Here is a 14,425-nt window from a genome sequence, read left to right on the forward strand (position 1 = left end):
GATTACTCAAGAGACTTTGGTGGGGAACTTTGTCCAAAGCTTTTTGGAAGTCCAAGTATACTATGCCAAGCAGATCACCTTTATCCACATGCCTGTTGACACTCTCCAAGAACTAAAGATGAGTGAGGCAAGACTTTTCCTTGCAGATTTAAAATATTTAAATAAAATCACCTTTTCTAAGTTCAGGCGGGTGCTATCTTAGGCGCAATTAAACATGCTTCCTACAGCAGTGCTTTATGGGAGGTTCAGGGGGGTTCCTTATGCATCCCAACTTTGTCCTTGTGGGTCTGGTGAGATCAAGACCACTGAACATGTTATCTTATATTGTGACCTCTACAAGAATGATCGTTCAGCTCTTATTTTGCCTTATCTTGTGACGTTTCCTGGACACTCAGACAAATTTCTCTTAAAAATTTTATTGTCAAATTGTAATTATAAGTACAGCAACTCAGTAGCTAAATTCTGTTATATTCTGTTATACGAAGTCTTCTCGTTCACGCTCAGAAAGGGTGGCTGGTTGGGAGAGAAGAAGACAAGAGTGTGGATGAGAACAAGGCTTGGTTTGGGGAAGGGCAGAGGGGAACCTTTCCACCCACCCCGAGGAAAGGAAGAGGCTTCCGGGCTGGAATTCCCAAAGGGTTAGAGAAATGCTTTCCCCACCTGAATTGGGACACACCAGTAGTTCTCATTCATCCCAGAATTCCATCGCGCCCCGGAAGAGGTCATCTGGTTGGGGGAGAAGGCCAGAGAATTAATGACTACATCGCTTGGCTTTGGAAAGGGGCAGAGGGCGCTGTTCACCCCCCCCCGGAAGAAAGGAGGGGGCTTCTGGACAGGGATTCCCAAGGGGAGAGTGGCAGAGACGGCTTCCCCAGCTGCAGTTTGGCCTTCCCAGGGAGCGCCATGTTCCCCTGGTTGGGGGATTGGGATGTCAGGGCCCTGGTTTTGGAGAGGGCTCTGGGGGGGGGCAGGGAGAGGGAGGGAGTGGGCTCCTCGGAGACTCATGGCAGGCCAAGAGGGGGAGCCCCCGAGGCCCAGGAGAGGGAGGGGGCTCTGCTGCCCCCCTTTCCTTCGGGATGGACATTACCTTCACTGGATGAGTGACTGCCCTCACCCTTGGCCCGGCCCGTCGTCCTCCCCACCTGGCGTACGGCTAGAGGGAGCATCGGTTTTATTTGCTCCGCCTGTAGAGAGAGGGGGAAAGGAAGGCCCATTGGAGCTCTGCTGGGGACCCTGAAACCTGCAGGAGGGGAGCTGGGGGGTGCCGGAGCAGAGCCCGGTCGGCACGGGGGGAGACTCACCTCGAAATGGAAGGGGGGCCCGATGGCCAGGTTGAGGAGGAAGAGGCCGGTCCTCTCCGCCACCGCTGCCTTCCGCTCATGAGTGCTTAGGATCTCCACGTCGATGGCCTGTAGGAGGAAGGAGTCCATGCAAGTGAGAAGCTGCAGGGGACCTGGGCGCCCACCCAGTCTGCGAATGGGCCCCAGAAGAACCCACCGCCCGATAATCCCCTTAAAAGAACAATTAATTCGAACAATCAACAATGAATTTGATCACTTACTCTTGTTCGAATGGTTTCAGTGCTGTTTTAAAATATTCTTTGACACATTTTAAATTGCCGTAATGCTTTGAACTTTTTGTGTTTCTTTTAACGAATGATTTCGTTTCTGTTTTTATTTTGATGTATACCACCCAGAGATGTATGTTTTGGGCAGTATAAAAATATGTCAATGACATTTATTTATTTATTTATTTATTTATTTCAATTTCTATACTGCCCTTCCAAAAATGGCTCAGGGCAGTTGACACAGAGAAATAATACATAAATAAGCTGGATCTCTTCCCCCAAAGGGCTCACAGTCTAAAAAGAAACATCAGATAGACACCAGCAACAGTCACTGGAGGTCCTGTACTGGGGGTGGATAGGGCCAGTTCCTCTCCCCCTGTTAAACAAAAAGAATCACCTCTTTGGAGGACGCCACCCTCCTCTCCCCCACTTACATCAGCCATCAGGATCAGCTGGGCGAGGGTTGGCTTTTCCTGCAGGAGGCCTCTCAGCATGTTTTGGAGGGCCTTCTCTGGGGGCTGAAACGGGCTCTGAAGTGGAGAGAGAGAGAGAACCAGAGTGTGGCTGCTGCTAGCCCGAAGGGTTTCCCAGGAGCCCGGCCTTTCCTCTTCCCTCCTGGGGGCTCACGGCGCCTGCCTCCATGGGGATGGGAGATGCAGGCCCCCCCCACCGAAGGAGCACCGTCCCGGCAGAGTCTTTTCCTAGGTGGGGGGCTGTGGGGGCACCGTCAATACATACGTCCTGGTCTTCCTCTAGCTCCTCTCCGACCATGTGACTTATCACAAAGAGGGAGTCCATGATCAATGTTCTCACGGTTTTGGGTCCGAAGCCCGGCTTCATCCGACTGCCCCAAGGAAAGGAGGGAGGTGAGAAAGGCAGCCGGGCCGGTGAGGATGTGGGGGGGACACCCTCAGGAAACAGGTACAGGAGGGAAAAGGAATCCCCTCCAACTCCGGGCCCCGATCCGAGGCTTCCCCAGCAGGCGAGGCAGGAGAAGGAGGCCTGATCTGGTGGCACTCAGCCATCTCTCCCGAGGTGGGAGGCCAACTCCTCCACAGCCCTGGTGGGGGGCTTGGCTGAAGAGGTGGGGGAGAGCTTCTTGCTAGGCCTCTGCAGACCTTTCCCCGATTAATGAGGGTGTGAAGGGCTACCAATAGGCTGGTGACTCCCCCCCCACCTGACCCCCTTTGCCTCCCCCCCCACTTAGACTCTTCTCGGCCTCCCTGGAATTCTCCGGGGGGCGGCCCTTCTTGCCACTTCCCACACCACTGCCCCCCTTCCAGGCCCAGCCTGTTCCCCACGTACCTCAAGGAGGTGATGGCCTCCATACAGAACGAAAAGAGATGGTGGGGCACAGGGTCCTCATAGATGTTGTCCATCTCCTCCTGGGAAGGAACAGAGAGCAGGAGGGAGTCATCCCCGAGCCCCTGGGGGGCTTCCCTAGCCCCAGATCCACCGCCCTCATCCGCCCCAGATGTCCCTGCCCCAGATCACTCACCAGCACGGCCTTGGCGGCTAAGGCCTTGGAGAAGGGCAGGTGTCGGTCCCCTCTCCGGGTGGCCTCCTGACACGCCTGGAGGATGGCGGCCAGGAACTCTATCTGGGCCCTCCTCTCCTGGAAAGGGCAAGCAAGCAAGTGGGGCAGGATCTCTCCCTCCCTTCTCCGGAATGGACCAGCAGGCAGGCCCCCTTTTTGGAGATCCTGCAATCAGGCTGTTTTTCAGCACCCTGGACAAGGGTCTGGGCTTCCCAGGGGCTCTTCTGGGGGAGGCTGGTTCCCTACCTTCCCTCCTCCTTCTTTGAGGGTCCTGGACCGCTTGACTGTCTGCAGCCGGGCAGTAATGACGGGGCAGGTGGTGAAAGCTAGGGGAGAGGGGGAGAAGGCCGATGTGTGAGCCGGCTGTCTTTCCAGCCGGGCCACCCCCTCCCCTTCTGCCCCCCCCGGACCCCAGCCCCCTGCGGAATGGGGCACCTCCTACTCACCTCCAGAATCCTGCTCGGACGGCCCAGGCTGGCTGCACTCCCCAGATGGCGGCAGCGAGGGAGGCAGTGCGGAGGCAGCGAGGGGGGAAGCAGGGGCGGCAGCAAGGGGGGCATCTGGGGCAGCAACGAGGGGGGCAGGCGGGGCCACCTGGTTCTTCCGCCCGCAGATGCACCACCACCTGGCGGCAGATGGACCGGAGGCAGAGGGCTCTCCTGGTGAGTTCAGGGGGGCCACCCTGCTGGACCTTCTGGACAGGAATGCTCTGATCCTGCCCGGCCTTGAAGAAAAGAGGGAGACAGTGAGAGCGAGGCCCTTGGGCAGAAAACCTGGGGGCAGAGAGGGAGAGGGAGCCCAGGGGGGCGGGGAGCCCCTGCAGAGCAGCCAGGGAGATTTTATTTTATTTTATTTTATTTTATTTTATTTTATTTTATTTTATTCGATTTCTATACCGCCCTTCCAACAATGGCTCAGGGCAGTTTACACACAGAAATAATAAACAAACAAGATGGCTCCCTGTCCCCAAACAGCTCACAATCTTAAAAAGAAACACAAGACAGACACCAGCAACAGACACTGGAGGGACGTTGTGCTGGGGGTGGAGAGGGCCAGTTACTCTCCCCCTGCTAAATAAAGAGAATCACCACATTAAAGGTGCCTGTTTGCCCAGTTAGCAGGGGTTACCCGCTAGCAAGGTTACCAGCTACCAAGTTAGCAGTGTTAGCAGCTACGCTGATACGGCCTGGCTCCCTTATTGCCGATTCATCTCCAGGCTTAGAGATGGCACTTTGGATATGCTCAGGAGCCTCACAGCGACAGGAGCTCTCAGTTCATAGTACACAGGGGGAACAGATCACTGAGTTGGCAACAGGCTTGTCGCCCCTAGATTTGGATACAGATAAAGCAAATTGGAACAGGCTTGTAGTTCCCGCTCTTGATATGCTCAGAGCCTGTCGGGATCGTGGGCTCCTTGCTTTCCGTTCTATGTGGACAGGTCAGTTAGCAGGCAGTGGGACGATCGCCCCAGGTTCACCAGCTATGAAGCGAACTGAAATGGGATTAGCCTCGTGCCTTTCCCTCTATTGGAAATGCCTAAGCAGACCCGAGTTCGCTTCTGACGGAATTTCAAGGTCTCTCTGTCCGGAGACTGACTCCGTTTCCTCCCCTCCTTGGTTGCCTCAAACAAGCTATGCTAATCACAGGGGTGCAACTATCATAGGGCAAGGGGAGGCTGTTGTCTGGGGGCCCACCGCCTTGGGGGTCCCCCCAGAGGCAATTCACATGACTGACTCCCCCATCCGCGCACCTGCCTGGGCTTCCTTCAGTGGTATTCTCCCCCCGAGAAGTCCATCATCAAGAAGTCCTTCAGCCCATTTACATACAGGTTGTTCTCGAGGGATGCTTTGGAGACCCAGAGCAATTCCCCTCCCCAGGAAGGAGGAGGAATCAGCATTTGCCTCACTCATGGCATCATTCCCGCTCTCACCCTGCAGATCAGCCTTCCTCACAGGCCTGGCTGCCACGAGAAGATGGCTACACTGAAACCAGGCCCCTTGGGGATCTACCCCCACTGCTCAGCCCCACAACGGCATTCGCTTCTCTAACACTGCCTCCCGATTCCCCATCCAGTCCAGAGGAAAGAGCTCTGTCCTCTGGTTGCATCAGAGTCAGAAGGAGTGAGGTGGTCTACTAACCACGGTGCCCCTCTGGGCTTCTCCCTGTCCCTATTCTTTCCTCCATCCCAAAACCTGTTGCTCTGAAGCCTTCTTCCTCTCGCCAGCCTGGAGTTCATTCAGTTCAGACACCAGGCTCAAACCACCTCTTTGGAAGTTCCCCGGTTAACCTTGGTGATGTTTTTGAGTCATAATATTGCCTTAATTCTTTGGCACTCTCTTCCCCTTCAGATTCGTCTAGCCCCTTTCTTACTGATCTTCAAATCTCTATTGAAGACTTTTCCCCCCCGCTAGACTTTTGCCCTGTAATTTTCTTTTTGTTGTTGTTAGTTACTTTAGGTATTAGTTTAGAATGTAATTTTTCATGTGCCTTGTTTTGCATGTTTTTGTGCTCCACTCAGAGTCTTCAGAGTGGGCGGTATATTAAAGGTTTCTAATAAATAATAATAATAATAAATAATATTAAATCAACTCTTTTCTCACTCTAGCCCGAAACCCTTCCATAAACCGATTGCTTTTGTGAACCACAGCCTACTCTCTGTCAGTTCATTTCCCAAGGTCCAGAGCTTTGCACCAATTTATTCTGACATGGTGGGACAGATTCACTCTAGTCCACTTATTCCTCTGCCAAACAAGCTTTATCGCATTTTGTGGTTTTTTGCCCGTCCCCCAAAACAGTTCCATTAACAGAAGGTTTTTCTAAACCATTTTAAAAATGTTATGATTGGTTGGATTACTTTGATTGACTGTTATTATTGCTTTCAGTGGAGCACAATGCTTTGAGATAACAACAACAAACATCTATATACATTTATATCAACGTTTTTCTAAACCATCTTTAAAATTCTTATAATTGGTTGGATTGCTTTTATTGACTCTTGTGCACACTGCCTTGATATAACCAAAAAAAAAAAGTTATATACCTCTTTTCATCAATCGTTTCCCTAGCGGTTTATGTAGAGAAATAACCAGTAAATGAAAGCAAGACTTACATTTTCAGCACGATGGTCGTTGTTCTTCGAAGAAGAATTGCAACCTGACTAACACCTACCACTAACACTAAATCTAATTCAACAACAAAAAACTACTAGAAACAAAAATGCACCCCAGCCCCAACCCCCTCCCCCTCCCTATCCCAAACAAATCCCTGCTTCTGATCTCTCTGCTATTTAATCTCAATCTCTCTCTCAATCGCTCTCTCTTTCACTCTCACAATCGCGCCCAATCTCTCTCTAAATCACTTTCGCTGCCACAGCCACTCTCTCAGACACCCGCTCTCTTCCACTCTCACATTCATTCAAGCGAGCCAGCGATGATTCCTGCCCCAGGACCCCCTAGCGAGGGGTGACCTCAAAAAGGGGGCTGCATCACCAGCTAACTGCCAGCCGAACGGCCGCTGGTCTTCTGGGTCTAGAGCCAGTGTGGTGTAGTCGTTAGAGTGTTGCACTAAGACCGGTCCTTGTTCTTGGATGAAGAATTGCAACCTAACCTGAATAACACCTACCAGTAACACTAAATCTAACTCAACAACAAAAAACTGCTAGAAACAACAATGCAACCCAGCCCCAACCCCTCCCCCTCCCTATCCCAAAAAACAACGCACCCCAGCACCAACCCCCTCCCCCTCACTATCCCAAACAAATCCCTGCTTCTGACTGCTCTGATCTCTAATCTCAATCTCTCTCTCAGTCTCTCTCTCTTTCACTCTCACAATCGCGCCCAATCTCTCTCTAGATCACTTTCGCTGCCACAGCCGCTCTCTCAGACACCCGCTCTCTTCCACTCTCACATTCATTCAAGGGAGCCAGCGATGATTCCTGCCCCAGGACCCCGTAGCGACGAGTGACCTCACAAAGGGGGCCGCATCACCAGCTAACTGCCAGCCCAACGGCCGTTGGTCCTCTGAGTCTAGAGCCAGTGTGGTGTAGTGGTTAGAGTGTTGCACTAAGACCGGTCCTTGTTTTGGATGAAGAATTGCAACCTAACCTGACTAACACCTACCACTAACACTAAATCTAACTCAACAACAAAAACTGCTAGAAACAACAATGCAACCCAGCCCCAAACCCTCCCCCTCCCTATCCCAAAAAACAACGCACCCCAGCCCCAACCCCCCCTCCCTATCCCAAACAAATCCCTGCTTCTGATCTCTCTGCTATTTAATCTCAATCTCTCTCTCTTCCACTCTCACAATTGCGCCCAATCTCTCTCTAAATCACTTTCGCTGCCACAGCGGCTCTCTCAGACACCCGCTCTCTTCCACTCTCACATTCATTCAAGGGAGCCAGCGATGATTCCTGCCCCAGGACCCCCTAGCGACGGGTGACCTCACAAAGGGGACCGCATCACCAGCTAACTGCCAGCCCAACAGCAGCTGGTCCTCTGAGTCTAGAGCCAGTGTGGTGTAGTGGTTAGAGTGTTGCACTAAGACCGGTCCTTGTTTTGGATGAAGAATTGCAACCTAACCTGACTAACACCTACCACTAACACTAAATCTAACTCAACAACAAAAACTGCTAGAAACAACAATGCAACCCAGCCCCAAACCCTCCCCCTCCCTATCCCAAAAAACAACGCACCCCAGCCCCAACCCCCCCTCCCTATCCCAAACAAATCCCTGCTTCTGATCTCTCTGCTATTTAATCTCAATCTCTCTCTCTTCCACTCTCACAATTGCGCCCAATCTCTCTCTAAATCACTTTCGCTGCCACAGCGGCTCTCTCAGACACCCGCTCTCTTCCACTCTCACATTCATTCAAGGGAGCCAGCGATGATTCCTGCCCCAGGACCCCCTAGCGACGGGTGACCTCACAAAGGGGACCGCATCACCAGCTAACTGCCAGCCCAACAGCAGCTGGTCCTCTGGGTCTAGAGCCAGTGTGGTGTAGTCATTAGAGTGTTGCACTAAGACCGGTCCTTTTTCTTGGATGAAGAATTGCAACCTAACCTGACTAACACCTACCACTAACATAAATCTAACTCAACAACAAAAAACTGCTAGAAACAACAATGCAACCCAGCCTCAACCCCTCCCCCTCCCTATCCCAAAAAACAACGCACCCCAGCCCCAACCCCCCCTCCCTATCCCAAACAAATCCCTGCTTCTGATCGCTCTGCTATTTAATCTCAATCTCTCTCTCTTTCACTCTCTCAATTGCGCCCAATCTCTCTCTAAATCACTTTCGCTGCCACAGCGGGTCTCTCAGACACCCGCTCTCTTCCACTCTCACATTCATTCAAGGGAGCCAGCGATGATTCCTGCCCCAGGACCCCCTAGTGACGGGTGACCTCACAAAGGGGGCCGCATCACCAGCTAACTGCCAGCCGAATGGCAGCTGGTCCTCTGGGTCTAGAGCCAGTGTGGTGTAGTCGTTAGAGTGTTGCACTAAGACCGGTCCTTGTTCTTGGATGAAGAATTGCAACCTAACCTGACTAACACCTACCACTAACACTAAATCTAACTCAACAACAAAAAACTGCTAGAAACAACAATGCAACCCAGCCCCAACCCCTCCCCCTCCCTATCGCAAACAACAACGAACCCCAGCCCCAACCCCCTCCCCCTCCCTATCCCAAACAAATCCCTGCTTCTGACTGCTCTGATCTCTAATCTCAATCTCTCTCTCAGTCTCTCTCTCTTTCACTCTCACAATCGCGCCCAATCTCTCTCTACATCACTTTTGCTGCCACAGCGGCTCTCTCAGACACCCGCTCTCTTCCACTCTCACATTAATTCCAGGGAGCCATCGAGAAATCCGGCCCCAGGTCCCCCTAGCGACGGGTGACCTCACAAAGGGGACCGCATCACCAGCTAACTGCTAGCCCAATGGCAGCTGGTCCTCTGGGTCTAGAGCCAGTGTGGTGTAGTCGTTAGAGTGTTGCACTAAGACCGGTCCTTGTTCTTGGATGAAGAATTGCAACCTAACCTGACTAACACGTACCACTAACACTAAATCTAACTCAACAACAAAAAACTGCTAGAAACAACAATGCAACCCAGCACCAACCCACTCCCCCTCCCTATCCCAAACAAATCCCTGCTTCTGACTGCTCTGATCTCTAATCTCAATCTCTCTCTCAGTCTCTCTCTCTTTCACTCTCACAATCGCGCCCAATCTCTCTCTAAATCACTTTAGCTGCCACAGCGGCTCTCTCAGACACCCGCTCTCTTCCACTCTCACATTCATTCAAGGGAGCCAGCGATGATTCCTGCCCCAGGACCCCGTAGCGACGGGTGACCTCACAAAGGGGGCCACATCACCAGCTAACTGCCAGCCGAACGGCAGCTGGTCCTCTAGGTCTAGAGCCAGTGTGGTGTAGTGGTTAGAGTGTTGCACTAAGACCGGTCCTTGTTCTTGGATGAAGAATTGCAACCTAACCTGACTAACACCTACCACTAACACTAAATCTAATTCAACAACAAAAAACTGCTAGAAACAACAATGCAACCCAGCCCCAACCCCTCCCCCTCCCTATCCCAAACAACAACGCACCCCAGCCCCAACCCCCCCTCCCTATCCCAAACAAATCCCTGCTTCTGATCTCTCTGCTATTTAATCTCAATCTCTCTCTCTTCCACTCTCACAATTGCGCCCAATCTCTCTCTAAATCACTTTCGCTGCCACAGCGGCTCTCTCAGACACCCGCTCTCTTCCACTCTCACATTCATTCAAGGGAGCCAGCGATGATTCCTGCCCCAGGACCCCCTAGCGACGGGTGACCTCACAAAGGGGACCGCATCACCAGCTAACTGCCAGCCCAACAGCAGCTGGTCCTCTGGGTCTAGAGCCAGTGTGGTGTAGTCATTAGAGTGTTGCACTAAGACCGGTCCTTTTTCTTGGATGAAGAATTGCAACCTAACCTGACTAACACCTACCACTAACATAAATCTAACTCAACAACAAAAAACTGCTAGAAACAACAATGCAACCCAGCCTCAACCCCTCCCCCTCCCTATCCCAAAAAACAACGCACCCCAGCCCCAACCCCCCCTCCCTATCCCAAACAAATCCCTGCTTCTGATCGCTCTGCTATTTAATCTCAATCTCTCTCTCTTTCACTCTCTCAATTGCGCCCAATCTCTCTCTAAATCACTTTCGCTGCCACAGCGGGTCTCTCAGACACCCGCTCTCTTCCACTCTCACATTCATTCAAGGGAGCCAGCGATGATTCCTGCCCCAGGACCCCCTAGTGACGGGTGACCTCACAAAGGGGGCCGCATCACCAGCTAACTGCCAGCCGAATGGCAGCTGGTCCTCTGGGTCTAGAGCCAGTGTGGTGTAGTCGTTAGAGTGTTGCACTAAGACCGGTCCTTGTTCTTGGATGAAGAATTGCAACCTAACCTGACTAACACCTACCACTAACACTAAATCTAACTCAACAACAAAAAACTGCTAGAAACAACAATGCAACCCAGCCCCAACCCCTCCCCCTCCCTATCGCAAACAACAACGAACCCCAGCCCCAACCCCCTCCCCCTCCCTATCCCAAACAAATCCCTGCTTCTGACTGCTCTGATCTCTAATCTCAATCTCTCTCTCAGTCTCTCTCTCTTTCACTCTCACAATCGCGCCCAATCTCTCTCTACATCACTTTTGCTGCCACAGCGGCTCTCTCAGACACCCGCTCTCTTCCACTCTCACATTCATTCCAGGGAGCCATCGAGAAATCCGGCCCCAGGTCCCCCTAGCGACGGGTGACCTCACAAAGGGGACCGCATCACCAGCTAACTGCTAGCCCAATGGCAGCTGGTCCTCTGGGTCTAGAGCCAGTGTGGTGTAGTCGTTAGAGTGTTGCACTAAGACCGGTCCTTGTTCTTGGATGAAGAATTGCAACCTAACCTGACTAACACGTACCACTAACACTAAATCTAACTCAACAACAAAAAACTGCTAGAAACAACAATGCAACCCAGCACCAACCCACTCCCCCTCCCTATCCCAAACAAATCCCTGCTTCTGACTGCTCTGATCTCTAATCTCAATCTCTCTCTCAGTCTCTCTCTCTTTCACTCTCACAATCGCGCCCAATCTCTCTCTAAATCACTTTAGCTGCCACAGCGGCTCTCTCAGACACCCGCTCTCTTCCACTCTCACATTCATTCAAGGGAGCCAGCGATGATTCCTGCCCCAGGACCCCGTAGCGACGGGTGACCTCACAAAGGGGGCCACATCACCAGCTAACTGCCAGCCGAACGGCAGCTGGTCCTCTAGGTCTAGAGCCAGTGTGGTGTAGTCGTTAGAGTGTTGCACTAAGACCGGTCCTTGTTCTTGGATGAAGAATTGCAACCTAACCTGACTAACACCTACCACTAACACTAAATCTAATTCAACAACAAAAAACTGCTAGAAACAACAATGCAACCCAGCCCCAACCCCTCCCCCTCCCTATCCCAAACAACAACGCACCCGAGCCCCAACCCCCCTCCCTATCCCAAACAAATCCCTGCTTCTGATCGCTCTGCTATTTAATCTCAATCTCTCTCTCTTCCACTCTCACAATTGTGCCCAATCTCTCTCTAAATCACTTTAGCTGCCACAGCGGCTCTCTCAGACACCCGCTCTCTTCCACTCTCACATTCATTCAAGCGAGCCAGCGATGATTCCTGCCCCAGGACCCCCTAGCGACGGGTGACCTCACAAAGGGGGCCGCATCACCAGCTAACTGCCAGCCGAACGGCAGCTGGTCCTCTGGGTCTAGAGCCAGTGTGGTGTAGTCGTTAGAGTGTTGCACTAGGACCGGTCCTTGTTCTTGGATGAAGAATTGCAACCTAACCTGACTAACACCTACCACTAACACTAAATCTAACTCAACAACAAAAAACTGCTAGAAACAACAATGCAACCCAGCCCCAACCCCTCCCCCTCCCTATCCCAAAAAACAACGCACCCCAGCACCAACCCCCTCCCCCTCCCTATCCCAAACAAATCCCTGCTTCTGACTGCTCTGATCTCTAATCTCAATCTCTCTCTCAGTCTCTTTCTCTTTCACTCTCACAATCGCGCCCAATCTCTCTCTACATCACTTTTGCTGCCACAGCGGCTCTCTCAGACACCCGCTCTCTTCCACTCTCACATTCATTCCAGGGAGCCAGCGAGAAATCCGGCCCCAGGTCCCCCTAGCGACGGGTGACCTCACAAAGGGGACCGCATCACCAGCTAACTGCCAGCCCAACGGCAGCTGGTCCTCTGGGTCTAGAGCCAGTGTGGTGTAGTGGTTAGAGTGTTGCACTAAGACCGGTCCTTGTTCTTGGATGAAGAATTGCAACCTAACCTGACTAACACCTACCACTAACACTAAATCTAATTCAACAACAAAAAACTGCTAGAAACAACAATGCAACCCAGCCCCAACCCCTCCCACTCCCTATCCCAAAAAACAACGCACCCCAGCACCAACCCCCACTCCCTATCCCAAACAGACCCCTGCTTCTGATCGCTCTGCTATTTAATCTCAATCTCTCTCTCTTCCACTCTCACAATTGCGCCCAATCTCTCTCTAAATCACTTTCGCTGCCACAGCCGCTATCTCAGACACCCGCTCTCTTCCACTCTCACATTCATTCAAGGGAGCCAGCGATGATTCCTGCCCCAGGACCCCGTAGCGACGGGTGACCTCACAAAGGGGGCCGCATCACCAGCTAACTGCCAGCCGAATGGCAGCTGGTCCTCTGGGTCTAGAGCCAGTGTGGTGTAGTCGTTAGAGTGTTGCACTAAGACCGGTCCTTGTTCTTGGATGAAGAATTGCAACCTAACCTGACTAACACGTACCACTAACACTAAATCTAACTCAACAACAAAAAACTGCTAGAAACAACAATGCAACCCAGCACCAACCCACTCCCCCTCCCTATCCCAAACAAATCCCTGCTTCTGACTGCTCTGATCTCTAATCTCAATCTCTCTCTCAGTCTCTCTCTCTTTCACTCTCACAATCGCGCCCAATCTCTCTCTAAATCACTTTAGCTGCCACAGCGGCTCTCTCAGACACCCGCTCTCTTCCACTCTCACATTCATTCAAGGGAGCCAGCGATGATTCCTGCCCCAGGACCCCGTAGCGACGGGTGACCTCACAAAGGGGGCCACATCACCAGCTAACTGCCAGCCGAACGGCAGCTGGTCCTCTAGGTCTAGAGCCAGTGTGGTGTAGTGGTTAGAGTGTTGCACTAAGACCGGTCCTTGTTCTTGGATGAAGAATTGCAACCTAACCTGACTAACACCTACCACTAACACTAAATCTAATTCAACAACAAAAAACTGCTAGAAACAACAATGCAACCCAGCCCCAACCCCTCCCCCTCCCTATCCCAAACAACAACGCACCCGAGCCCCAACCCCCCTCCCTATCCCAAACAAATCCCTGCTTCTGATCGCTCTGCTATTTAATCTCAATCTCTCTCTCTTCCACTCTCACAATTGTGCCCAATCTCTCTCTAAATCACTTTAGCTGCCACAGCGGCTCTCTCAGACACCCGCTCTCTTCCACTCTCACATTCATTCAAGCGAGCCAGCGATGATTCCTGCCCCAGGACCCCCTAGCGACGGGTGACCTCACAAAGGGGGCCGCATCACCAGCTAACTGCCAGCCGAACGGCAGCTGGTCCTCTGGGTCTAGAGCCAGTGTGGTGTAGTCGTTAGAGTGTTGCACTAGGACCGGTCCTTGTTCTTGGATGAAGAATTGCAACCTAACCTGACTAACACCTACCACTAACACTAAATCTAACTCAACAACAAAAAACTGCTAGAAACAACAATGCAACCCAGCCCCAACCCCTCCCCCTCCCTATCCCAAAAAACAACGCACCCCAGCACCAACCCCCTCCCCCTCCCTATCCCAAACAAATCCCTGCTTCTGACTGCTCTGATCTCTAATCTCAATCTCTCTCTCAGTCTCTTTCTCTTTCACTCTCACAATCGCGCCCAATCTCTCTCTACATCACTTTTGCTGCCACAGCGGCTCTCTCAGACACCCGCTCTCTTCCACTCTCACATTCATTCCAGGGAGCCAGCGAGAAATCCGGCCCCAGGTCCCCCTAGCGACGGGTGACCTCACAAAGGGGACCGCATCACCAGCTAACTGCCAGCCCAACGGCAGCTGGTCCTCTGGGTCTAGAGCCAGTGTGGTGTAGTCGTTAGAGTGTTGCACTAAGACCGGTCCTTGTTCTTGGATGAAGAATTGCAACCTAACCTGACTAACACCTACCAC

The 14,425-nt window shown here is 52.1% G+C and overlaps 1 protein-coding gene across 1 annotated transcript; it reads right to left on the reverse strand.

Moving 5' to 3' along the window:
- Nucleotides 1–400: 400 nt before the first annotated feature.
- On the reverse strand, nt 401–6,337 carry LOC128337721 (uncharacterized). The gene is made up of 11 exons (XM_053279033.1): nt 6,214–6,337; nt 3,551–3,828; nt 3,351–3,430; nt 3,066–3,182; nt 2,873–2,952; nt 2,306–2,411; nt 2,002–2,097; nt 1,302–1,409; nt 1,088–1,184; nt 661–726; nt 401–513 (listed from the first exon to the last, which is right to left on the reverse strand). Coding segments are annotated over exons 1-10 (1,005 nt in total). The 5' UTR covers nt 6,216–6,337; the 3' UTR covers nt 401–513; nt 661–685.
- Nucleotides 6,338–14,425: the final 8,088 nt, after the last annotated feature.

Source organism: Hemicordylus capensis, chromosome 14 (genome assembly GCF_027244095.1).
Source record: "Hemicordylus capensis ecotype Gifberg chromosome 14, rHemCap1.1.pri, whole genome shotgun sequence".
Classification (NCBI taxonomy): Eukaryota; Metazoa; Chordata; class Lepidosauria; order Squamata; family Cordylidae; genus Hemicordylus; species Hemicordylus capensis.

What these genes read in the sequence shown, in the direction of transcription:
- LOC128337721 (XM_053279033.1), bottom strand. An exon ending in TCAAAGAAGGAGGAGGGAAG is followed by an intron (nt 3,183 to 3,350) that starts GTAGGGAACCAG and finishes TGCCCTTTCCAG; the next exon opens with GAGAGGAGGGCCCAGATAGA. An exon ending in CAGTCACTCATCCAGTGAAG is followed by an intron (nt 727 to 1,087) that starts GTAATGTCCATC and finishes TCCCCCAACCAG; the next exon opens with ATGACCTCTTCCGGGGCGCG.